The sequence below is a fragment of the Peromyscus eremicus genome, chromosome X, assembly GCF_949786415.1.
Source record: "Peromyscus eremicus chromosome X, PerEre_H2_v1, whole genome shotgun sequence".
In the NCBI taxonomy this organism is placed as follows: domain Eukaryota; kingdom Metazoa; phylum Chordata; class Mammalia; order Rodentia; family Cricetidae; genus Peromyscus; species Peromyscus eremicus.
Genome location: NC_081439.1, coordinates 89,528,135 through 89,554,563, shown reverse-complemented (window position 1 = coordinate 89,554,563; position 26,429 = coordinate 89,528,135). Strand labels below are relative to the sequence as shown.

The window sequence follows — 26,429 nt, the reverse complement described above, 5'->3', positions numbered from 1 at the left end:
TAAATAATCATCATCATCATCATAATAATAATATGTGATGTGACCAGCCCATCTCTGCTCCTGCCTCCAGGCCTTCTCTGAATGCTGCATGTCTTCCCCACCATGGTGGACTGTATCCTTCTGTAGAAGCTTTTTTTTATGTCATTACAGTAACTGGAAAAGAATCTAAGATGATAAAGCATACCTCATTATATCTGCCTTAAAACTGGAGATATTTCATATTTATATTCAAAATAGTGATGATAATTTCCATTCATTTAAGTTATTTCCAAACTCCATACTGTGTGCCCCCTGCTTTTTTTTTACCACCACCTACAAATAGTGCAAACATTACCAAAGGTTTATTTTTGTTGTTGCTGTTAAAGGAAAGGACCATAGCTACTCACTGGGATTCCCGGTTGGCCAGTATCTCCGTCTTTGCCTGGTTTACCCTGTAGGACACAAAGCAATGGCAGAGCAAGAATAGCAACTTGTTAGTTAGGAAGTAGGATGTTAAGGACTATAGCAATCATTAGTCCTGCCTTGAACTATATAAACAGACTTTTTAAATGACAGTTATTATAATAAGTTATACCTGTAGTGATATTTTCAGGCAACAAAATTAGGATTTAAAATGAAAGAAATATTCCCACATGTGTGTTGTAAACTATGTAAAGATGCGTTACATTTCTTTATGCTGCGTTTGTTTAACAATGTAAGGATGTGTGTTTAATTATGTAAAGACGTGCTGCATTTGTTTCATCTTGCCTGCCTAAGGCACCTGATTGGTCTAATAAAAAGCTGAATGGCCAAACACTAGGCAGGAGAGGGATAGGCAGGGCTGGCAGGCAAAAAGAATAAATAGGAGAGAAAGGATAAGGAGAAGAGAATGAGAGAGAAAGAGAGGGAACTGCTCGCGGCCAGAAGCCAGGCGGCCACCAGCCAGACATGAGAAGCAGTGAGAGTAAGATATGCAGAAGAAAAGAAAGGTAAAAAGCCCCAAGTCAAAACGTAGATGAAGAGAAGCAGGTTAAGTTATAAGAGCTAGCAAGGAACAAGCCTAAGCTGAGGCTGAGCGTTCATAACTAATAATAAGTCTCCATGTCATGATTTGGGAGCTGGTTGGTGGCTGAAAAGAGAAAGCCTGGTACACGTGTGTGTATTTAGAATTTTTACAAACACGACTAATGGTCACAACACTTACTCTTTTGCCTGGCTCTCCTGGCTCACCTTTTTCACCTTTCACACCACCAGGAGGACCCTGCACATAAACAGTAGTTTCATGTTGGTTCATGAGATATTGTATATCAATACCAGTTCATATAGAAAGATTCTAAAGCATTTTAGAATACTTACTGGAGGACCAGGTATTCCTGGAGGTCCTGGAGGGCCTCTATCACCAGGAACTCCCTATGCAGGTATAGGGGGAATTAAAGCACATTAATACCAGAATATGCATTTTCACTATAACTACTAGAACTCAGTAGAGTTCTAACTACTGGACATGTTTAATAATGTGAAATTTAGGTTCATCAGATATAAACAGAGAGCAGAATGTTTTTCACTCAAAGCTGAAATCTGTTAGGGAACATAATATAAAACTCTTTCTTCACTTCAGTTAATATCCAGTATCAATATGAGCTAAATAACAAGATATGTCATAAGAATTCTTTTCATTCATGTAAAGTATTTTACAAAAAGCAAGAGAAAAGAATATAAAACTAGAAGATTTGGGAGCTATAAAACAATGTATATTTTCACAGATAATTAAGTGGTTTAATACATATTGATAGTAGATTTTAAAAACATTTTTTTATTTTCAATATTCTTATTGGCATTTAAGTGAATTAAAATGCATATAATCTTGTCTGTTTAAAGGTAGGTCAGTATATGCTAAAAGAACATTTGATCTTCTTTCATAGCCTCAGAGAAATCAAGTATCATATAATGACAATCTACCTTAGCAGGACCTGCTCTTAGCCATGAATATAAATCAAGGAGCAAAAATAGGAACAACCCAAATGGTCATCAGCTGATGAATAGGTAAGTAAAGGATTTACTATATTTACACAATGGAATATTATTTAGCCATAAAAAGGATAAACTAGTGCTGCATGCTAAAAAGTAATTGAACATGCAAACATTAAGTCATATAAAAACAACTGGCAAAGAAGGCCTGATTCTGTTTTTATGAAAACATTTATTTTTATGAAAATAAATGAAACAATAGGCAATCTACAGGGTAAAGAAATAGAAAATGGAAAGTTAGGGGAGAATACGAAATGAAAACTAATATGCATGAGTTTTCACACAGAGGTGATGAGAATTTTCTAAGAGTACATTGTGGAAATAGTTTGACTACCCTGTGAATACTAATGAATTATATATTTTAAGGATTAATCATTCGGCATGAAGATGATATCCTGATAAATCTATTTTTAAAAATTTAATTATTCAAAGTCCTTGTTATTGAAAGAACACGCACATTTAAGAGTACATGTCTATATATAGTTCATTTTAACATAAAAAAGTTTTTTAATTTTTCATAATTTTAAAAAATTTGATTAAAGGAATTATAATTGACAAAATTGTACATATTATGAATGCATGATGGGGGCAGAGGGGAGGTAGGGGGAGGGAGTGGAAGGAGAGGAGGGAGGGGAAACTGTGGTCAGGATGTAAAATAAATGAAAAAAATTGATTAATAAAAAAAGAATGCACAATGTGATATCTCAGTGTACGTACACACTGTGAAAGGATTACCACAAGCATGCTAATTAACACATCTACAACAAAAATCTTCATCAAATTCCCCTCCGTGGGGGCTTACCTGATCTCCTTTCTGAAATTCTATATCAATTGGTCTTTTCTGTTCACTGATCTGTCCAGGTGGACCAGGTGGGCCCTGAAGACCTTGCTCACCCTATTTACATAGCAAAAAGTACATCGATATTTAGCAGTCTACTATGAGTAATAACGTAGATAAACTGTGTCCATTGTAAAAACCAGGGGAAAGAAAAAGACAGTACAAATGAGTGTGAATGCAGAAACATGGAGGCTGAATAACCTCTTTTTCTTTACTCACTTTTTCACCTTTGGGTCCCTGGAAATTCAAGCCCATGTTCCCCTGAAGAGAAAGTTTCAGTTTAAATTCTCATTAACAATAAGAAAAACTAATCTACACAAAATAAATGATGTAACAAGAAAGAACATTACCTTTGGTCCTGGTGGTCCTGGTGGGCCAGGAGGGCCCTTAGAAGACACAGAAATGAGAAAAAAAAAACCATTATATTAAGATGTTTCTTTCAAATTATTTGGTTTCATAAAATGTGACAACTGAAAGGGCCCTTCAAACTATTTTTAAGACTGGGGATATAGCTCCAGTGGTAAAGCAACTGCGTACTAGAGTGGGGTGCCACAAAAAATCCTATTTTTCCTCTTCATTGTATGATTGTATCCAAAACACACAGTTAAGTGATTGAAACAATCTAGACAAATGTAGACACCTCTGGTGACGGATGGGAATCGACAGCAGTAGAAAGTTAGGATTGATATGAGAAAGGGATAGGCAGCGCAAGTACCAAAACCAGATAAAATTTTGTTTTTTACTATTATGTGTACAGTGTCCGCATGTATCCCTGCAGGCCAGAAGAGGGCGCCATATCTCATTGCAGATGGTTGTGAGCCATCATGTGGTTGCTGGGAATTGAACTCAGGACCTCTAGAAGAACAGCCTGTAGTGGGTAGCCATTCCAGCTTTGATCTGGAAGTTCCAACCCCCATTGAGGCTTCGGCAACTGTCACGCCTACAAGGCGGGGCCAAGGGAGGTGCCTGGGGACCCGAGATCTGGATCGCTGGCGTGCTCTCGGTGCTGGGACGCTGGATGGTGGAGGTGGACCAAGCAGAGCTCCAGAGAACACCACTGGACTGCGATACACCTTCCCCAGACCCCGCGACCTACCTATCCCTTAATTTGTAAGTTACGCCATTAAATAAATCTCCTTTTAACAACGTGGAGTGGCCTTAATAATTTCACCAATATCTGGTGCCCAACGTGGGGCACGAACCCACGACCCTGGATTAAGAGTCCCATGCTCTACCGACTGAGCTAGCAGGGCTGGTGCATGGGCCTCTTAACCTCTGAGCCATCTCTCCAGCCCCGGAACACGTTTTTTTTATCAGGATTATGGGTAACAAAGTATCTAAAACAATGAAGTTCATTTTTAGGAAGCACATGCTCTTTTCTTTCTTTCTTTCTTTCTTTCTTTCTTTCTTTCTTTCTTTCTTTCTTTCTTTCTTTCTTTTGCCTTCCCTCCCTCCTTCCCTCCCTTCCTCCCTTCCTTTCTTTCTTTTTCTTTCTTAATTCTTTCTTTTTTGTTTGTTTTTGAGACAGGATTTCTCTGTGTAACAGCCCTGGCTGTCCTGGAACTCACTTTGTAGACCAGGCTGGCCTTGAAATCACAGAGATATGCCTGCCTTTGCCTCCCGAGTTCTGGGATTAAAGGCATGCACCATTGCGCCAGGCCACGTGCTCATTTTTAAACCAGCTTTGTTGTATGCAGTTGTGTTTGTGTTTTTGAAAATGTCTCAAGGCATGAAAAAATTAAATAGATATTTCTTGGTTACCCTCCATAACTATATAGTAAGGCCCAATTATTGAAGACACCTCATACTTTTGCTGTAGTACACAGAGAAACCAATCTCAAACACACCAGGAAACTTTCTCCCTGCTGGCCAGATTTCATAGTGCCAGAAGGTGCTATATAGAATGCTGGGAGAGAAAACACATCAATGTGCAATAGTGGCATGACTGTTATTGGGTAACTAGGCATTTTCTGATTGAATTTGAAGCCTGTTCCACAGGAAAAAATGCCATACCTCAAACCGTAACCCTGGTCAAAAGCCCGTGGCTGGGGCAGGCTTAGGCCCAATGGTAGAACCTGCTATTGTTATTTTGCTAAATGGTCATACCCATAGATCTGGATTGTCTTTAACCTTGGTTAGAAAAGGTCCTTTTTTTGTATTAGGGAGTAGTCAATGGGAGACATACGTAACTAGTCAAAGTCCAGAGAATAAGAGACTGAGTGCTCAGCCCTAAACTGGACATCTGTATCAACAGCCTCTCCCAAGGTTCAGGGAACATTGAGGAAGAGAAAGTAAAAGGCTGTAAGATCTGGAGGATGAGAAGGAGAGCTGTGAAATGATGTCTTCTAGACATGGCGTGACTATTGCACTCTTGAACTTCAGAGACTGGGGTTACCTATACAAGACCATCACAAGATCGTGCCAGCAAAAACTTAGTATACATAGGGTAGATGACCTCCAGGCCCCACCTCTCCTTGAGGAGCTCTCATTAGTTGATGGTTGTTAGAGAAGGGAGAAATCATCCTTTCTTGAGGATGTGGATACTGATAGGATTCCCATGCTCGGGTGGATGGCTTCACATCCATGTACTTAAAGGGTTACTTTTTAAAAACATGAGGTTGGGAGGGAAAATGTTGACAGAGATATGGGGAGAGTTATAGGGGAGATATGGGGGATAAACATGATCATATTTCATTGTATACATGTATGAAATTCTCAAGAATAAAGAACGTTTTCAAAGGAAAAGTTAAATAGGCATTTCTTTGCCTATGTGTGATACTTTTAATATCAGCATTCTCTGTGTATTTACATATCATACCTCATTGTCATTTATAAGACATTGCTTCCTCTGTTGAATAAGGGACTTTTGAAGGACTATATACAAGTGTGGAGTTAATCAGTTAAGTAGTTTACAAGGGTTAAAGAAATTCAGGGTTTGATACCAGACCCAGACAACACCAATACTGTAACAGCAGACCTATGAAGAGGTGCCATAGCCCAGAGTCCCCTGCACTGCAGGATGTTTATAATTAAAACAAACTGAAAGGGAGGGTGTGTATTTAAGCCTTTCCCAAAGAGATACAATAGGTTCTTCTGGAATTAAGCACACATTATTTCCTCTACTTAAGAGTAAGAACCGATTGTCACAAACAAAAGTGCATTATCCATACAGGTATAATCAAAATTATCACTTAAATACATAGTCTATGGGATACAAAATGGCATGCGAAAAATTACTTTGACAGGAATCCAATTTTGTTGCCTTTTTTTAAAAAAAGGCTAACAGCAAAGATCTAACTTCAATCATAACTAGGATGAAATCTACTACAATAGGATTTATTATCTTTAATTTCTTCTGCACTGGAAAGATCAGGGCCTCATATGTGCTAAACAAGCATTCCACCATTGAACTATATGTCCAGCTTCCTTGTCACGTATTTACTTTTATGTGTGTCATTTATTTTACCTGTATGAAAACATACAGGCTTTGCTTACTTAGGACATACTCTTTACCATAACAGAGTCACCATTAAATAACAAAATTAAAGGCATGAATAATAAGATTAAGTTAACTTTCAAGTAATACAATCCGTAATCATGTTTTTGAGTCAGAAAGCAAAGGAGGAAAATACAATTACAGAAACTTACCATTAAACCTGGTGGTCCAGGAGGACCACTTGGCCCTGATATGCCTTTGGGACCAGGTGGACCCTGTTATAAAGGGAGTAAAGAAAATGATGAAAAACAAAATCCCATAAACTTAACCATTTATCTTATAAAGAAATAAATGTATACAACTTAAAGTATTTTCATAAGTCTATACCCCTGCAATATTATCAGAACTTAAAAGTTATACAAATAGAAGGGTTAAGTAGCTTATAAAGTAACTCAATAAAAGATATTGGATATAGCTTTCAGAAAGATTATGTTCTACAATGATAGATAAAAACATACGATAAATACATAATGAAAATTTATAAAATAAACTACAACCAAACAATATGAATGAATCTTAACAAACCAAGGAGAGAAGCATTATAGAAAATTATATGAGTATCATATATTATAAAGGAAAACTAATATAGTTTAGGGAATAAAGGTGCTTTAGAATCAACAGTTTATTCAGGACACTAGTTATATATTGAGAGAATCCGAAAGGATGTGGTTGCCAGGTAAAATCATATTGATTCAAAATTATTTGTGATGTTTTAGTTCTTAAGTGTTCTGTAAGGTTTTGGAGTCTCATAGGTGTTCCTTTTGCTTTGTATCAGCATAGATTCTGGATATACTGTTATATTTTTATCTTAAATATTTATAATTAATTCCATGAGCTATCAAGGGCAAGATTGAGCAAACTTAAGAGAGTAATGTCAAGTAAAGAATGAAAAGAGAAAACAAGAAAAAAATATCCCAAACATTGTATCTTGGCAATCAAATAGCAAAATCTTCTGATTTGTATTTTTGGTAAAGGGACTGATTCTCATAAATAGACTTTCTCTTTTATAAATACTCAAAAACCATTGTTGATTTTCTGTATATTTTCTATAAACTAACACAATCTTTTTTGTAAGATTACACTTGATGTTTACCATACATAAATTACATTCCTTCAGCCTTCAAAGTACGTATGCTCAGATGTTATGCATAATTGATACTGTTACAAATGGCATTTTGGATATCTTAAAAGAGAGATCAATGATTTTGGTTTGTAAAAAAAATCACAGTTACAGTGGACTCTACTGCTACCTATAGCACAAGAAGAATGTAGGAAGTTATTTTTGATGCCGCGTACACAAATATCCATGGACACCGGATATAAAGATAAACAAATGCAAATATAGCTTGTTAAAACCCTCCCTATCCCGTGTTGTGTTTTTTAACTTTAGAATACATTGATGCCTTGAAAACTTCAAATGATAATTTGTATAACTAAAACAGGGAGTACTGAAGGTTCAGGGCTTGCACGAGCCTCTGATTTAATCATGTAGTGAAGAAGAAAATCCCTATATGCTTACTTGTATTCCAGGAGGACCTGGGTATCCTTGATTACCCTTTGGTCCTGGCAGTGATGACATGATTATGCTACCTGGTTCCCCCTAAAGGAAAGCAACAATAGAAGTTATAATCATTACTATACATGAAAATCATCAAGAGCATAAATAGTAACCTGAGAGTTCATTTTAGTACATAAATACAGTGAAAGATTAAGTATACCAATAACATGAACAAATTTACCTCTGAAAAGTCAATTAAGAAGTATCCTTAGTATACTGAAGTACAGTAGATTTATTAGGAGTTTGTGACACTTTTAGCTATCTATTAATTAAAAATATGTATTAGATATAAAATATTTGTGGAGAATTGTGTTAGGCTCTGGGCACTTAGTAATAAAAAAGTAGAGCTTCTTTTCTCATGAGGCTAACAACATAATACAGAAACATAAACCACAGTAAGTAAAGAAGATAGTAGTATTTTCTGTCACAGTCTCTAAAGTAAACCAAAATGGCATAGTGATTGATAAGTAATAAAAAGAGTTAGCTAGATAGTAAAATAAGAGTAACATGTGCAAAGAACATATAGGTCTCAACCTTAAGGATAAGTGTAATTTGCCACAAGTAGCTGAATGTTGGACTGGTTCAGTGGTAGAGTACTTATCTACCATGCATGAAGTCTGGTATAAAAAATAATAATAATTTTAAATTCTCAAATGAGCTAAATTCAGACCAGTGGTACTAATGATCCAGGAAAAAAATGCCCTAATGTAAGGTCATCGCTACTACAATAACCAGCATGACAAGATATACCCATGGGTACAGTAATGGCATTACTATTATGGAGGTATTCAACTGATTTCTGATTAGTTTTACTCCACAGTAGGAAACTCATACCTGGTGGTGTATGTCTGGCCAAGAGCCCATTGCTGGGATGCTCATAGGCACCAATGAATATGCCTAGTACTAAAATTTTGTTAAATGGACATAGTACCAAACTGCCCTCTAAATTCATATCTTATCAATTCAACCCTTAGATTTCATGACAGAAGTTTCTTTGTGTGTGGAGAATGATTAATGCAAAAACTCACAACTGATCAAAGTGTAGAGAATAAGTGTTAATGGAATGCTCAATCATAATGGGGAAATTTGTATCACACTCCTCATCCCAAGATTTAGGGAACTTCATGGAAAAGGGGTCACAAAAATTGCAAGTGCCCAAGGTTAAGGACTAAGGTAAAACAGTGTTTAGGGCATAATGGAATTCCTAGTAGCTGTGGTTGCCTGTACAAGACCTGCACAAGATTAAGCCAGTCAACATTGCAGCATGGAGTGAGGTGGGGCTCATGAGGCCCCTCCCCCTATCTGAGAAGTTATTGATAGCAGATGGCATCTGGGGGAGGGAGAATCAATTATCTTTAAGGGTATGGCTCCTGGCAGGGCCATGATGCTTCAGTGGATGGACCTACACTCATGAGAATATGGACAGTGGGCTATGGGGGAAAAGGGGGAGGTCATGGAGCATGGGAAGGTGGGAGTGGACCTGGAAGAGTTAGGGCTGAATAAAAACAAAACACATTGAATATATATTTTCAAGAATTAATTAATAAAACCACAATGTAAAAGTCATGCAATCTATACTGACACAAGCTTTATATATATGGCAATTCAATGGATTGGGCAGGGTTATTTGAGGGGTAAATTCTGACATGCTAATCTGAGCACCTGGGAGATATTTGAGCAGAGATTTTAAGGAAGTTGTTCAACACATACATCTTGAACTCCAAAAGAAAAACACAAAAAACCTAATTTGAAATTATAAATATAGATGGTCAGTAACTACATAATCATCAATAAATACTGTGGCCATTATTAATGTCACCAGGCATAGAGGAGAAGGAAGAGTCAGGCCAGGTTCTTGATGACTGCTGGACAGAATAGAATGAGCCTGTACTAAAGAATGCAGGACTGTCAGATGCCGAAAGAAACAAAAACTATGAAACTAGAGTGTTACAGAAGCCAGTAATAAAGAGTACACATCTAGAGAGAACCAACAGTCAATCCTATCAAAGCACAAGAAGATAAAGTCTGAAGGTGTCAGAAAAAGAAATATTTGAGCACCAACACATACATTTCCAAGAATGTCAGTATAGAAAATTGCACAGTATACTGCTTAAAGAGCGTTTCTCCATGTGTAGCTGCATAACTTCTATATGTACTCATTTTGAGGCAGAAGTTGTAGTTCCTATCCTACTGCAGCTGCAGACTTTCTACATATTTTATTCAAACTGTTTATCTTCTCAGCATGAGTGCTTACCTTCATACCTGGGATCCCAGGAGGTCCCTATTGTTAAAAAAGAAAGAAGGAAGTTTTATACAAATTGGGCAGGGGTAAACAAAAGAACACATGCTACACAAAAGGAAAACAATCTGAATAAACTTCTATGGGGTCGCTTCATAATATTTTATGTTATAAGTAACATTTATATTAACTAGCATGGAATCCATGGTTTTATTCAGCAAGAAGCCCTTTTAGCCATTTCTTTTAAAAAACACTTTAGTTTGCTACTTTAAATATGTGACTTTGTTCCATATGAACAAACTTTGTATTCACACGTTTTCTGTTAATTCCTGAGTTCATTTTAATTCTGAATTTTAAAACTTACTGGGGGACCTTGTAAACCAGGAAACCCGGGACTGCCTGGAAATCCACGTTCTCCCTAGAAGGAGTTAAAAAAGAAAGCGTATAGAGAAATACGAAACAGTAAATAACTGTATGAAAAATGACTTTCTTTAAAAGCTATTTGAAACATACCAGATTACCAAAAATTCATTAGCATCAACCTACATAACAATTCAACCTACCAAGATACTTTTAGCCCTACTCATCTACTCCAACCGAAGCTAAAGGGAAAACTCTACCACAGTCATTTGCTTTTGAAAAATCTATTTTGAGACCATCACACTACAGATTTCCAATGATTGTCACATTTAATGGTTAATGATTTGCCCCAGTTTCCTGACTATGTGTATACCTTCTTATTTCAAACTTACCATTTCATTTTTCCTTTATTGTAAAGTATTTCAAATTATTTTTGTAAAACTAAAAGATAGCAAAGAAGAAGGCTATTAATAGCACCAAGAAGACAGTAACAACAGTTCTAGCAATTGCAGGCCATTATATTTTTTAGGTACCCAATTTCTCTCATTCACTGTTGTAAAGTAGCAGTATAGACATTTGGTTTAGAAACCAGTTAAAATAGTGGTAAAAGAACACCAACGCAAATTCTTTTCAAATACCTATGTATGCTATAGCAATTCTAGGAAAAAACCTGTCAGAAGGTTTAAAGTGGTAAAATTGCTACACCTCTGAGTTTTTGAGTTATTGTCAACTGGCCTTCTCTGCATCATCTTTTATACATGGAAAATGTAGGTTCAAAGAGAGAGGAAGCGGCTGCATCTCAAGTTTAGAAGACATTAAGGAAAAAATAACCCATATATTGTGGATGCAACATTAGGATTCATATTCTACATACCTAGTGAGAAATGTAAGACAATTCTAATCTGGCAGTATGCACAATAAAATCGTTAATCATTTAATTTCTATAAAACTTATTACATAAATAAATTACATAAATTAATTGTTGGATCTAGGAAAGGACTACTTTTAATCATACAATATATTATACCTGCATGTGCATTTGGCCTCCCTATTTAAAACTTTGAGTACTGGTCTTCTTGTTGCATAAGGCATGCTGAACATTCTCTCTCTCTCTCTCTCTCTCTCTCTCTCTCTCTCTCTCTCTCTCTCTTTAAAAAAAGACCAAAGAAACAAACAAACCAAAACATAGCTATGTCACCAGAATAGGAAAAAGAAAGTGGTTTACTTTCTCATGAAATTTGTTCATTGGCCTATGTTGGTCCTATCACCAAAGATTGCCTGAGCTAGAATGAAGGACACAAATCTCTCAATCTGGACATTTGCCTTACAAATAAATCTATACATTAAAAAATTATAATTGTTGTGGAAAGAATGTGCACATTTAGTACTAGAACTTTGGGAGGTAGAGGCAGGTGGATTTCTGTGAGTTTGAGGCTACTCAAGGCTACATAGTGAGACTCTATCTCAAGAAAAAAAATTATTATTGGCAAGAGTTACAGAGACCTGGGAAATACTTGGGTTGAAAAGTATTGTGTTGATTTTATGTGTTTTAAAAATTCTCAGAAAACATGTTCATTGTAATGCAAAAAGTTAAAGTACACATTCTAATGTAAAAATTTGGCACATGTCATTAATTAAAAAGATCTAGGGTAGATGTAATTTTATAGAATATTATGCAGAAAATAGAAAATGCTAAAAAGATAAATATAAAGTAATGTACATTTACATAAAAGAGGCTACAATATATCATTTTACAAGAAGAGCATATTTTGCTCATTTTTCTCATTATCCATTGCTGTACATTAATGTCAAATTTTTTACTCAAAACAAGAAAAGTGACATTACCTAAAGTTTTTTTTGCAAATTGTTAAGTGCATCATTTTTGCTTATGAAACACTTGTAGTTTTCACAGTAACACTTAAGTAAGTAAAAAAAAAAGCGTTAATCAGTGAAATGGTTTGGTAGGTAAAGGTAGGTGCCTGCTGCCAAAGTACAGACAATCTGAATTTGATATCCATATCCTACATGGTGGAAGGAAATAATCAACCCCCATAAGTTGTCCTCTGACTTCCACATGTGTTCCATGGCATATGTGAACCCCTTCCTCCACTATAGAAATAACATACAATAAAATTTTTTAAACTTAAAGTATTCAAAATTTAAATAGTACCTATTTGTAAGGCAAAATTAATAAAAGACATTACTCATAACAACTTATATAGTATGTGAAATACATATATCCTAATTCACTTTTAATATTCATACTACTTTGCATAAAGATTTGCAAGTAACCTCTAATGCAATACATTATCGCTACTAATTAGACAGGCTCAAATAAACTACTGCTATCTAATATACTGAAAATGTTGACTTAGAAACAAAGCCACTCTCTTTTCAGACTAAGTCTATTATGATCAACATACTGTCCACAATTAAGTTCAATAAACCTCACCTTGGTTCCATTGCATCCAGGGATACCTTGAGGTCCTGGAGCTCCATCCTGGCCTGGCATCCCCTTTGAAAAGGCATATAACACACTTATGGTATTTCTTAGGTTACTTTTTAGAGGACTTTACAATAATCAAAATCATACTCACAGGAAGACCTGGTGTCCCTGGGAATCCAGGAAGCCCAGGAGGACCCTGTAACAATAAAGAAATCCCTTGATTACTTTAATGACGAGGCTGTTGCAAAATGTGCCTCACATTGGTTTGGTAACTGTAGAAAAGCTCTGTCATGGAGATGGTTTTCTTATTAAATTTTTAATTTAGTTTACATATCAACCACAGTTTCCCCTCCTTCTTCTCCCCCCTTCCCTCCCCCCATGTCTTTTATACCTCCCCTCTCCAATCCACTCCTCAGAAAGGGTAAGCCTCCCATGGCAGGGCCGAGCTCTTCCCCCAACATCAAGGTTGATTGAGGCATCCCACCATAGGGAATCGGTTCCAAAAAGCTGACTCATGCACCAGGGACATATCCTGGTCCCACTACTAGGGGCCCCAAAAAGAGACCAAGCTACACAACTGTCACCCACATACATATAGATGTTTTTAAAATTCATTTTGCAGAAAACTAGAGACTCCTGTTTGTAGGTACATTCTTCGTTACAGTTAGTAGCTGCAAGAAGAGCAGTAGATGAAATGTCTGTTTTAACATATAAAATTCTTTCAAGTTTGTGAGTAATGAATTTACTAAGAGATGAGAGGGTAATGTCCTCCCGCTGAGGATATTAATGTAACTAACCCCAAATCTCTTTCAGTTAAATTTCCCTTTCAGGACAGGCAAAAAACAACTTGTCAACTATTTTTGTTGGTGAGGATATAGGGAAAATAATACTCTCATCTGTGCTGTGAATATGGACTCAAATGTCATGGCAGGAATTTGGAAATAGCTACCAAAATTGACACGGACATACCCTTTAACATAACAACTTACTTAAATGTATCTAACCCAGAGGCACACTACAAACTAGAAAAGACAATATGATATTTAAGGTTTGTGACTGCAGCACTATTATAGCAAGGTTTGGAAAAAAAAAAAGAGCAGAAGATGTTTCTGAAATACTGTATGTCAGGAAGCAAGAAAGTCTCAGCAATCAGTTACTTCTGTAAAAAAAGACAGTGGGCAGGAATAAAACTTGAAAAGGCTCCTACCATGTCAAGGATGGCATAAAATGGGTTTCAATAGAATAATATACATGATGGTATGTTGTGGAAAATATTAGTTGAAGATGTGTTACATTTGTTTATACTGTGGAATATTTGTTTAATGATGCAAAGATGTATTGCATTCCTTTATGTTGCATTTGTTTAACTCTGTGAAGCTGTTTTACTGTGCCTGTCTAAAGCACCTGATTTGTCTAATAAGGAGCTGAACGGCCAATAGCAAGGCAGGAAAAAAGACAGAAGGGGCTGGCAGGTAGAGACAATAAATAGGAGAAAAAAAGAAAAAAAATGAGGAACAAGAAAAGGAGAAGGAGATCAAGGAGTGAGAAAAGAAGGGGCCAGCCACCCAGCTACACATTCAGACACTGAATAAGAAGGAAAGAAAAGATATACAGAAATAGAGAAAGGTGAAAGCCCAGAGGCAAAAGGTAGACAAGATAATTAAAGAAAAGCTAGCTAGAAATAAGCCAAGCTAAGGCTGGACATTTATAAGAAAGAATAAGCCTCCGTGTGTGACTTATTTGGGAGCTGGGTGGTGGGGCCCGCAAAGATCCAAAAGAGTAAAGAGTAAAAACAACAGACAACAGTGGTACACACATTTAATCCCAGCACTGTTTGAGTTTAAGTCCAGCCAGGTCTACCTAGTATGACCTTATCTCAAAACAAGTAATAACTACAATCAACTGAAACATTAAATTACATGTATTTGTAATGAAAAAATCCTCAAAAATTTTTCCTTGATCACTACTTCAAGTAGTTGTCACAGCAGTTCATTCATATATTAAAATTCCAGCTAAAATGGTGGCCTGAGAAAATGTGGACTGAATTAAAAATAATCTATAAGTTGTTAACATAAGACAAGAATATAGTTGTTAATAAATACTGAACATATGAAGTTTTCATTGGTAGCCTGAAAGATGTGCGAGATTTACTTTAAAACATTTGCAAAAATAGTGGTTGTTTAGAGGCAGTAAAATGTCAATGTTCAATTGTTTTGAAAGTAAAAACAAGCATAAGGAAGTTTAATCTATTGTGTACTCTCTGCATTCATCTAAACTTAATTTTTTTTCACTTTTAAACTTTGCATATCAAGAACAGTCTGGGCTGGGTGGTGGTGGCTCACACCTTTAATCCCAGCACTTGGGAAGCAGAGGTAGGCAGATGGATTTTTGTGAGTTCCAGGCAAACCACAAAATCTACAAATTGAGTTCCAGGACAGCCAGGGATACACAGAGTAGCTCTGTCTTGAAAACACAAAACAAATAAACATCATCAACAACAAAAGAGTAGTCTGTAAGCTGAGACCTAAAAATACAGGCTACCAAATCAAGCACTTCTAAAGTTGTACTTCAGAAATAGAAACAGAATCTAACTGAACACCCCCCAAGATATCTAGAAGTAGCCATTAATAAAATGACCAATTCTTTTTAGTTTCCACAGTGTTTAGCATATGGTAACTATAAATGGCTATTGTGAGATATAGTGCTATTATTATAAAGAGTTTCAACGGCATATGATACCAATTTACTACAAAAATCAGTTATACCTGACAAACTAAAGGTTTCAACTTTCTTATTTTTTTCCAGTACTGTATCTACACAAGTCATAAATACTGTATAAGGCAACCTACATGGATTTTTCATTTTGGCTTTAGTTTTGAAATTTATTGAGACAGATTCCCAACTCTGTACCAAATGCTGGTGTGGAACTCATGACAATCTTCTTGTCTCAGCATTCCAACTGCTAATATTACAAGTATGATGTACCAAGTTGGGATACCACATGCTGCTAAAATTATATAAGCAACTATAATGTTTTTAAAGATTTGTGCACAATTTACTTATCTAAACATTTGAATATCAAAGAATTACAATATTTGGGGGGGGTAAAAATAATCCATACATAAGCATGCTATGTAACCATCCATGCATTTAATAATCAAAGTAAGAGATACTATCATATAAACAGAAGTTTGGAGCGAAAAGAGATCTTGGAGATATACTCTTTACCTTTAGCATGTGAAGAAACTAAAGTTCAGAGAAGATAGATCTTATCTTTGGAAAAACTATCACCCTCTAATTCTTCTTCTTCTTCTTCTTCTTCTTCTTCTTCTTCTTCTTCTTCTTCTTCTTCTTCTTCTTCTTCTTCTTACTGATTTTTCGAGACAGTTTCTCTATGTAGCCCTGGCTGTCTCATTATGTAGATCAGGCTGGTCTTGAACTCACAGATCTGCCTGGCTCTGCCTCCTAAGTGCTGGAATTAAAGGCATGTGCCACCATTCTGGGGCCTCAGTATTCTCTAATTCTAAAACCAGCCATATGCATACCAGCTGTGAAGACTAATTGGCTTAGCTGTCAACTTGACAGATTCTAGAATCACCTGGGAGATGGTATATCCGTGGGGGATTATCTTGATTACATCAACTGATATGGGAAGACTTATTGTAAATGTGGGCAAGACCATTCCTTAAGCAGGGGATCCTGAACTGGATAAAATGGAGAAAGTAAGCTGCACATTAATATGGATGTATTCACCATGTTCTGCATCTGATTGTGAAAGTGATGTGACCAGCTGCTGAAAACTCTTGCTGCTTTGACTTCCCCATCATGATGGACAGCTTGATCTCCTGAACTGTAAACCAGAATAAACCCCTTCTCCCTTAAGTTACCTTTATCAGGGAATTTTACCACAGCAACAGGAAAAGAATTAAGACAGAAATTAGTAACAACAGTTGAGACCACTGTTGTGATAAAACTGCCCATGTAGTTTATAGGCCATTGGAACTGGTTTTCAGGAATGTGGAAGAGTTGAAATGTTCAGTTAGAAAAGTCCTTAAACGCTAAAAGCAGAACTGGGAGGAATGTGTAAAGTAGGGGCTGGTCATTGAGATGTCAGAGTGAACAATGACTCAACAACTGGGCTAAAGGCTATTAATGTGATGTTTTGGCCAACAATCTGGCTTCATTCTGCTCAAGTCCTGAAGGTACTTGATTGAAGGTAAATTTAAAGATAATGGGTTAACTTCTTTGGCAGAGGACATTTCAATGAAGGAGAGAATTCAGGCTGGTACTGATAACATAGCTATTATTGTTAAAGAGATCAGCACTACTGAAGAGGAACCTCCTACATTGCATTGGAACAAAAGAAAAGGTGTCCTGAAAGCAAAATCCCAGCCATCAGAGGCTCCATCAAGAGCTAGCAGCAGAACTTGGCAGTGTAGTTCATACTGTACAAGTTTTAGAGGCATGAAAGATACAAGATTAAGTGGGTCACTGAGACTTGCTCTAATGTTTTAAAAAGAATCTAAGGCCAGAGGATTTATGGTGTTGTTGATGCACCTGGAAAGAATCCCTAAGAGGCCAATATGTGAACTTGTAAAGACAAACTTTAAGTTGCAGTTGAAACACCAAGATAGTGGAGATGACAGGAACAAGAGACAGCTTCCAAGGAAAGTTGTGGGTGTAGAATAAAGCCAGCCAAGAAAAGACTCTATGTGTGCTGCATGTGGCAGAACTGAAGGTGTGTGGGTCTGCTTATGTGTTTTGGACTCCAGTTAATTACATTATAAGCCCCAGATGCTGGACGTGGAGCTTCAGGATTTGATATTTGTTCTATTGGATTTTGTTTTACATTGACCTGATTATTTGTGGCTGTGTCACAATTCTTCGATTTTATAACAGGGATATTTACTCTGTGCTAATATTATGTTGGAAGTATATAAGTATATATTTTGTTTTTTATTTTATAGAAGCTCATAGCTAAGAGACTTAGGACTATGGGGACTTTAAATGTTAGATTGAATGTGTTTTACATTATATCATTCTCATGAGCCTATGAGAAAAAGGCATGGAAAGTTACAGCTTAAAAGCCATGTGTTTAGGTGTCAAGCTGAGAAGTATAGTTGTAATATTTTACTTTAGTTGTCAACTTGACAGACTCTAGAATTACCATGGAAACACTACTCTGGACATGCCCGTGAAGATTATCTTGATTATATTAATTGTATGAGAAGATCCATTTTAATTGTGGTCAGGATCACTGGTAGGGGGATCCTAGACTAGAAAGTGAGCTGAGCACAGTATGTTGGTTGATCTTGACTTCCCCACAAGGGTGGATATTACCTTTCAATTGTGACTCAGGAAAAAATGTGCTAATGTGAATGAGGGAAATCTCACAGGGCCCCACTCTTATACAAAGAACTACAGATAATTAACTACTCTGGAGAGAGGTAGACTTAATGATCCCCATGAATGAGCCTCCTAATTGATTATCCAGTAACAACTGGTCAGCCTTGAAATGGTATACATAAAAGCAACACTAAATGGACTTAGATTGTTGTGTTTAATGTATGTATATGTGTATGCGCAACAATAACTAGTATTTTTCTTGTTGTCTCCTATCATTTCACTTGTTTTTATCTGTTGACATCAAGGAAGAATTTACCATATACTGAATATTGCTTACTCTGATTCCTTTTGGTCCTGGTGGCCCTGGAATTCCATCATCACCCTGAAAAACACAGTATGTTTAGTTCTTTTGTCCTTCAAAACAGTCATCAAATAACTAATTTCCCATTATAGCAGTCTTAAATTTTTGTAAAAATATCTGCAAGTTAGTGTTAAATTCTTATGCCCAAAGAAGATTTATTATTAAGACTAAAGACATTGGTAAATTATATGAACAATATCAAGAAAAGCCATTATTTTACTGGAGAGACTGCTGACATGAAGAAGAAACTTTCCATGCATAAAGTTATACAAGAGGTACACAAGAAAATGAAGCTAAGACAGCAATACAGCTATTTCTGAAATCGTTTGTGCATAAAAAAAGAAAAAAGAAAAGCTCAAAATCTTGACGGTTTCTATGGCATATTTAAACTTCAGTTGTATGTGCTGCTCTTGAATTTCTGCTTTTATCTTGCCATTTATTTAAAAAAGCACCTTCTACTGGCAGAACTTAACCACCATAAACTCTTTTTCAGCTTCTGCTCTCTACTCCTTGCAAATTCTACCTACCCATTTCTAGTCATGCCTGTATCACTGAAATGTTTAAATCTTATCTCAGTGAAGTTTCCATTAAGTATTTTCTTTTAAATTTTGAATAAAGAAAAACTAATACCGTTTGACGTAAAGTAGTATATCCCCAGGTTCTGGCATCAATGACATGGATATTGTTAATGCAAAATCCATTAAGTCTCCATAAAATATTCTCCTTTTTAAAAGTTTAATGATGTACTTGTTCCAAAGCAGAAGCATTTATAAGAAGATTAAATGAATTCTGATTCTCAGTTAAAATAACTAGAAGATTTCTTGTTCAATAAATAGTTTATGTCTGCTCACTGAAGGCAGAAACTAGACAAGACCGCTTCAACATTGCACCAGTTAGACCAAGCCGCAAGGTTAAAGCAGAGTGAGAATTTCAGGAAAGAAAATTGGAAAGCTAGAAGTTGTGGAGGACATCTGGAATCCCAACACTCAAGAGGCTAAAGCAGGAAAATTGCCACAAGTTTGAGGCCAGCCTTGTCTACATAGAAAGTTCCAGGGCAGGTAGACCACAGAGTAAGACTGTCTTAAAAGAAAACAACAAGAAAGAAAAGTGAGAAAAAATGGAGCTGAGGTTACCCCTGGGTAGGACATTTACCTAAAACATGCAAGGCCCTGAGCTTAATCCCTAGCACTATATTCAAAAGCAGAAAATTCTACAGAAGATGAGATAAAACCACTATTTGCAAATGATACAATGGTATGCCTGAAAACCAAGATATTTAAACAACTATAACAATATGGTAATTCTCAACTGTACATAAAACTAATATTGAAAAGTCAACAGCTTTATTATAGTAACAATTTGGGAGACTTAATAGAAGAAAATACTCCACCTATAAATGGCAAAACAAAATACTTGGCAGTGAATAATGCACAAGATTTACAATAGGAATAGTTTAAAACAGTTGTGAAGTTCACAAAGAAATAGTAAAATAATAAAAAAAGAAATTCTATGTTCTTAAATGAAGGAATTCATCATTTAAAAAGCAAATCACAATTTAGTTAGAAATTTTATGCAATGAAAATAGAACCAGACAGAAGTTCTAAAGTTTATATGAAAAACCCCAGCAATATCTCTGAGAAAAACTGAGAGAAGTGAGTGGACCCTACTACCAGTCAGATAGAAAAGTGGAGCACAAGCTTCAATCATTCAAATAGTTTGAGTCTTTTATTTGAATAAACTGAATACTGGGAAGACCATCAGAAAGGAAGTTCATATGAATTTGGCATACAGAAGCCACTCCTTATCCAAGGAGGATAACTTTTTAGACCCCACATAGGTACCTGAAATTGTGGCCAGTACATGCACACAGATACAACAAAATACATAGACATTTAGGAAGTTAACAATAACTAAGAATAATATGGAACAAGTATAGCAATATACTGTAATGAGTTCTTTAAAACCAATGAACCATTAATTTTAAGAATTTTTCCGTTAATTATTTTCAGACAGTGGCTGGCACATAATTGAAACCATGGAAAATGAAACTACAAATAAAGGATGACTCCTATGTCATGACTATGGCATTGGAAATGAGTGGAGAAAAAGATAAAGGTGGATTTTACATCACAAACCACATACCAGAATAGATTCCACACAGGTAAAAAATAAACTGACATACTGAAAGAAAACGTTTGAGAATTAATGTATAACCTTAAAGTGTACAAGATTTGGTCTGCTGAAAATCCATATGATTTAAGAAAAGGGTCTCCCATCCAAGTGCTACACAGCCTTGGTGCAGTGAGTAGGGGCTTGGACCTGCCTAGGCTCAGTGTGCTGGGCTCTGCTGACTCCCCATGGGGAGACCTTGATTTGGGGGATGTGGGGATGTGGGGTGGCTTGGGAGAGAGGGCTGGTGGGTGAGAGGAGGTAGGATCTGTGGGTGGTATGTAGAGTGAGTAGAAAATTTCTTAATAAAAAAATGAAAAAAAAGAAAAGGGTCTTTGAAAAACAGAGACTTAGAATTGCATATACTTTCATGTACATACCCAGCAAAACAAAGGACAAGTGGGAAAATGATGCAATTCACAGTATGTACACAGAAATCATCTTACTAACCAACAGGTCAGCAAAGTATGAAAATCCCAAAACTCCACCAGAAAAAGGGCAAATGATATGAAAATACAGGTCATAGAAAAGACTAATGACACTTGTATCTGTGAGAAGCCTATTCTTACTCATAAAAATAGAAATGCAAATTGAAAGCACACTGAAAGATCACTCTTCTACCACAATGACAAATAGAAAAGTTTCGTAGGAATAGTGATGAAGCTGTATGGAAATATATTTTTGTTTTTGTTGCTGAAACAAAGGTAAATTATATGTGTTTGAGAAGCGGTAATCTGGTAATATCTGTAAAAAAATCACATGTGCATACATATGTGTGTGTGTGTGTGTGTGTGTGTGTGTGTGTGTGTGTCCGTCCAGTGATCCAAAAATTCATTTCTCAAAATTTATCTTACACATTCATGCTTATTGATGCAAAAAAGAGTTAATCCAAGTTTTACATCTTAGCAGTTACGGCTTATAGCAGCAAACTGTTGAAAATTGCATAATCATATATAGGGAACTGGTTACAACATTATAGCTTATAGACAATGAAATTGAATGTAGTAAGAATAACATGTTCTGGGTACACTGATATAAAAAAACACAAACTAAGTATGACACACCTTATTTTATAGACAAAGGGGATGAAAGAATGGATATGTACTCAGTGACCAATGAGCACACAGGTGGAAAAGAGATTTTTTTGTATACATTATATTTATCTTGAATAAAATGAATATATTACCCATAAAAATGAACCACATTTTATTCAATAAAGAACTCCTTTGCAACATTACATATATGCATTTATACAAATACACATGCATATATATATGTATTATTTTATATATATGTATCTCAGTATCACATTCTCACCAACTGAGCTAAGTGGCCAGTTTATTTTACAAACCTATACTTTCATAAATAGGAGTATACCAATAAAAAATAATTCTATTTTTTTTTACTTTACACACACACAAATACCCACGCACACAAAGGTGCATTTTCAGGTGTAGAATCTAAGATGTTTAGAAAGCAGTATATATTTGCACTTTATAAATAATGAAAAAGAGTTGCAACAAAGGTTAAACTTTATCTGCACAGAAGCACATCTTTATTAACTGTTACACTATCATTAAACAGTCTCAGTTAATGCTAAATTATTTCAAAATCATTTTAACATAACTTCCTTTAATGAGACACAAATATTTACTCTTAATATGCATGGCATGCAAGAAACTCTGGCCCTGATCCCAGATAAACTCGAACTCAGGAAATATAGCTTTTTCTATGGTTCAAATTACATTCTATTTCAACACATCCATTTCCATAACACAGCTGAAAGTTAATCAATTTGTGGTCCCCCTTGAGTTCCACAAGACTGTGCTTAAGTTCCAGTGCATTGTGCTGCTATATTAGTGCTCAATCCCATCAACTTTACTGCTTTTAGATCTCTGGGCTACTTCTTAGGCACTCCTGGGTGGCAAGCATCATTCCGTTGCTCTTGCTGTGTTATAACACCTAGGAAATTCAGTTGAATGGCCCATCTACAAAATTCTATGCAGTCATTTAGAGTCTTAGTATTTCCTTAGTGTTCACGTTCTATTCAGTGAATTTTAGCACAGGTCCCATTTACTGCTGGATTCCACAAAGCTATCTCCTCACAACCATGTCATCTTTCTCGCAACATCTAACTTCTGGAATAACTAAATATATATAAAAAGTCTCCATGCATTTAATTTTCCTCCTTATTGGAAAACTACTCAGTGATATCCATTAAAGATATGGTACAGCATCATTATATGAAATAATAAAGCTAGAGGAAAAATGTCATTAAGTCAAATTTTACTTTTTGGGCAAGTGAATAGAACTGGCCCCTCCACATACCACTTTACTAGTCTATCTAATAGAGTGGGGACACTGAATCAAAAGAGCCATTAAAAACTAGAAGACACTTCTCCCAGTCTCAAATTCACTATTATCTTTCCTACGTCCCCATCTTAACATACACATGGAGATGCTACCCTTACTCATGGGGGAATATATATAATCATCCAATTTGTTCTGTTCCCCCAGAGAAGCCTAACTAATACACAAGGTCTATGATAATGATAATGGAGCTTTAACACTCCCTGGTAGGAAGAGGAAAAATGATTCTAGAGACCCTCATCTGAGATTCCAGCTATGGACCCTCCCCCACCCAGCAGCTGCAAGTGATTTAGGGAGATGCCAGCGTACATAGAAAGTTAGGAGGCTAATTCAAAGTGGGACTCAACAGCAGCCTCCATGAAATCATTATCCATGATACAGCTGTTTTAGAGTCACCCACACTTCTGTATGCAATCCTTTATTCATGCTCAGTTTATCAAGTCCAATAAACTCATTGTTCTCACCAACTTAAAATTTGGTTAAATCCTACTTTGGTCTGTCATTGGTGTCCATCTTGGGTGAGAAGATGTTTATTTGCATCTCCCCAGGAGAAGTTTAATGTAACAATTCCAACAACCATATACAACAAACAACATCTTCCAAAAAATCTGAATATGGTAGTAATGTCCAAATTACAAAAACAAACAAACAAACAAAACCCACTAAAGTGAAGATCCACCTTTCCTGAGTAAGTATAGCTACCACTATTCACCAAAGGAGCGTCTCACCACAGCAAATGGAGAACACCATAAAAAAAAACCTCAACTGGTCAGAGAGGTTGTGGGGGAGGAGATCAATGTCTTGTGGGGACCGCAGCCCTACACCACCATTCCATCTATGGCTCAGAGAACATCGCAGAAAAGGGGACGGAAAGAGTCTTATACCAAGAAGTCCGGTGTGAAACAATCAAGTCTGGAATAATAGCAACATCAATGGACATATTAATGTGGAAATGGGACAATTTTATGGGGTCCCAGTGCTAGACCAAGAACTACAAACAACTAATGACTGCTTGGAGGAGAATTAGCCTCTCCAGGGGTGCACCCCCTGATTAGCTGTCCAATGAGAGTGGTCAGCACTGAAACCATATGCATACAAATAACAAAAACAGACTCAGTAGGTTGCATATATATATATATATATATATATATATATATATATATATATATATGTGTGTGTGTGTGTGTGTGTGTGTGTGTCTGTGTGTGTGTCTGTGTGTGTGTGTGTCTATGCAACACACATGTATTGCGTATGTAACTATAATCAAAGAAAAAGAGGTCATCAACTTTAGAATGTGGGGGTATGGGAGGAGTTTGAGTTAGGGCAGCTGGGAGGAGCTTGAGAGAGGAAAAGTAGGAGAGAAAAATGCAATCTACTTCAATTAAAATATTTACAAAATAAATTCTATGAAAATTAAAGAAAATAGAAAATAACTGTCCCTTTAATTCTGTTGTTCGATTTAAGCAATAATTTCTCATTACAATTCAGTGAGCTTTTAGTTGGATTGACAGTTTTGTCTTATATTTAGGGCGGGTTAATTCCTCTGCTATTGCTGATTGCTAGGGAAACAAATACCTTTTGTCCCCGAGGTCCTGGAGGCCCTTCTGGACCTGGAAATCCTGGCAAACCTGGATGGCCTTCCAAACCTGGAAATCCTCGTTCTCCCTATAATTGAAGAAAAATGGAAAGGAAAGTCATTTATGAACTTTTAAGCACAGGCATAGTTGAATTTCTGAAAGTTCAAGTGACTGTAATATGAAAGCAACTTAATATAATGATACTATATGTCCACAGTATCTACTAACATGGACAAATCCAGAAGATGTGAGGAGAAAAACACAAGTCATCCAAAATATATATAATATATAGTGGATATAATCTCTTTAGTACTTGTAGGATTAAACAGTATATCACAGATAAAGTGAGAACATAATGGCAAGAGTTTAACCTCAGCTCAATTATAAAGAAGAGGGAAACAATTAAGATTTTCACAATTTTAAGAGCTAGATTATCTCAAATTATTGAATGGTCTGTTACTAGCAGAGCTAGGACTAAAACTCAGACTGAAAGTTTCACTCAGATAGAAAAATAAGAAGGAAAAAAAATCTAGTTCCAGTATATTTCCCTAAGTACAAAATAGCTTCATGTTAGCATTTCAGCTGGTATTTAGAGTATATCTCTGTCAAAAGTATAGAGTATGCTATGTGCACAGCAGTGTATATCTGTGTTACAGATATAAATAAGAATAAACCAGAGACTGAAAATAGAGGATGCTGGCTGGTGGGGTGGCTAAGCAGGTAAAGATACCTGCCACCAAGCCTAATGACCTGACTAAGTTCAGTCCCCAGGAACCACAGCATGGAAAGAAAGAACTGACTTCTGAAAGTTGTCATCTGACCTCCACTCACTTTGACATGTGCACACACACACACACACACACACACACAAATTAAAAATTAAATTTTAAAAATGTTGTGCATTTTTTTTTTTTTTAACTTTTTTTTTTTTTTTTTTTAATTTTTATTTTGCAATACAATTCAGTTCTACATATCAGCCACAGATTCCCTTGTTCTCCCCCCTCCCGCCCCCCTCACCTTCCCCCCAGCCCGCCCCCCATTCCAATCTCCTCCAGGGCAAAGCCTTCCCCACAGACTGAGATCAACCTGGTGGACTCAGTCCAGGTAGGTCCAGTCCCCTCCTCCCATGCTGAGCCAAGGGACCCTGCATAGGCCCCAGGTTTCAAACAGCCAACTCATGCAATGAGCACAGGACCCGGTCCCACTGCCTGGATGCCTCCCAAACAGATCAGGCCAATCAACTGTCTCACCCACTCAGAGGGCCTGATCCAGTTGGTGACCCCTCAGCCATTGGTTCATATTTCATGTGTTTCCGTTTGTTTGGCTATTTGTCTCTGTGCTTTATCCGACCTTGGTCTCAACAATTCTCTCTCATATAAACCCTCCTCATTCTCGCTAATTGGACTCCCAGAGATCCACCTGGGGCCTAGTCATGGATCTCTGCCTCCAGATCCATCAGTAGTTGGATGAGGTTTCTAGCACGACAATTAGGGTGTTTGGCCATCCCATCACCAGAGTAGGTCAGTTCGGATTGTCGCTCGACCATTGCCAGCAGTCTGTTGTGGGGGTATCTTTGTGGATTTCTGTGGGCCTCTCTAGCACTTTGTTTCTTCCTATTCTCATGTGGTCTTCATTTACCATGGTCTCCTATTCCTTGTTCTC

At 36.5% G+C, this 26,429-nt stretch overlaps 1 protein-coding gene across 1 annotated transcript in view; it reads right to left on the bottom strand.

Moving 5' to 3' along the window:
- Window positions 1-26,429, bottom strand: part of Col4a5 (collagen type IV alpha 5 chain) — a 211,377-nt gene that overhangs the window by 102,174 nt on the left and 82,774 nt on the right. Inside the window, exons 5-16 of the mRNA XM_059251446.1 lie at window positions 13,096-13,140; window positions 12,951-13,013; window positions 10,503-10,556; window positions 10,154-10,180; window positions 7,861-7,941; window positions 6,494-6,556; window positions 3,196-3,231; window positions 3,065-3,106; window positions 2,810-2,902; window positions 1,336-1,389; window positions 1,184-1,240; window positions 387-431 (exon numbers count right to left, since the gene is read on the bottom strand). Of these exons, the coding sequence (XP_059107429.1) occupies window positions 387-431; window positions 1,184-1,240; window positions 1,336-1,389; window positions 2,810-2,902; window positions 3,065-3,106; window positions 3,196-3,231; window positions 6,494-6,556; window positions 7,861-7,941; window positions 10,154-10,180; window positions 10,503-10,556; window positions 12,951-13,013; window positions 13,096-13,140 (660 nt within the window). The remainder of the gene's footprint in view (window positions 1-386; window positions 432-1,183; window positions 1,241-1,335; window positions 1,390-2,809; window positions 2,903-3,064; window positions 3,107-3,195; window positions 3,232-6,493; window positions 6,557-7,860; window positions 7,942-10,153; window positions 10,181-10,502; window positions 10,557-12,950; window positions 13,014-13,095; window positions 13,141-26,429) is intronic.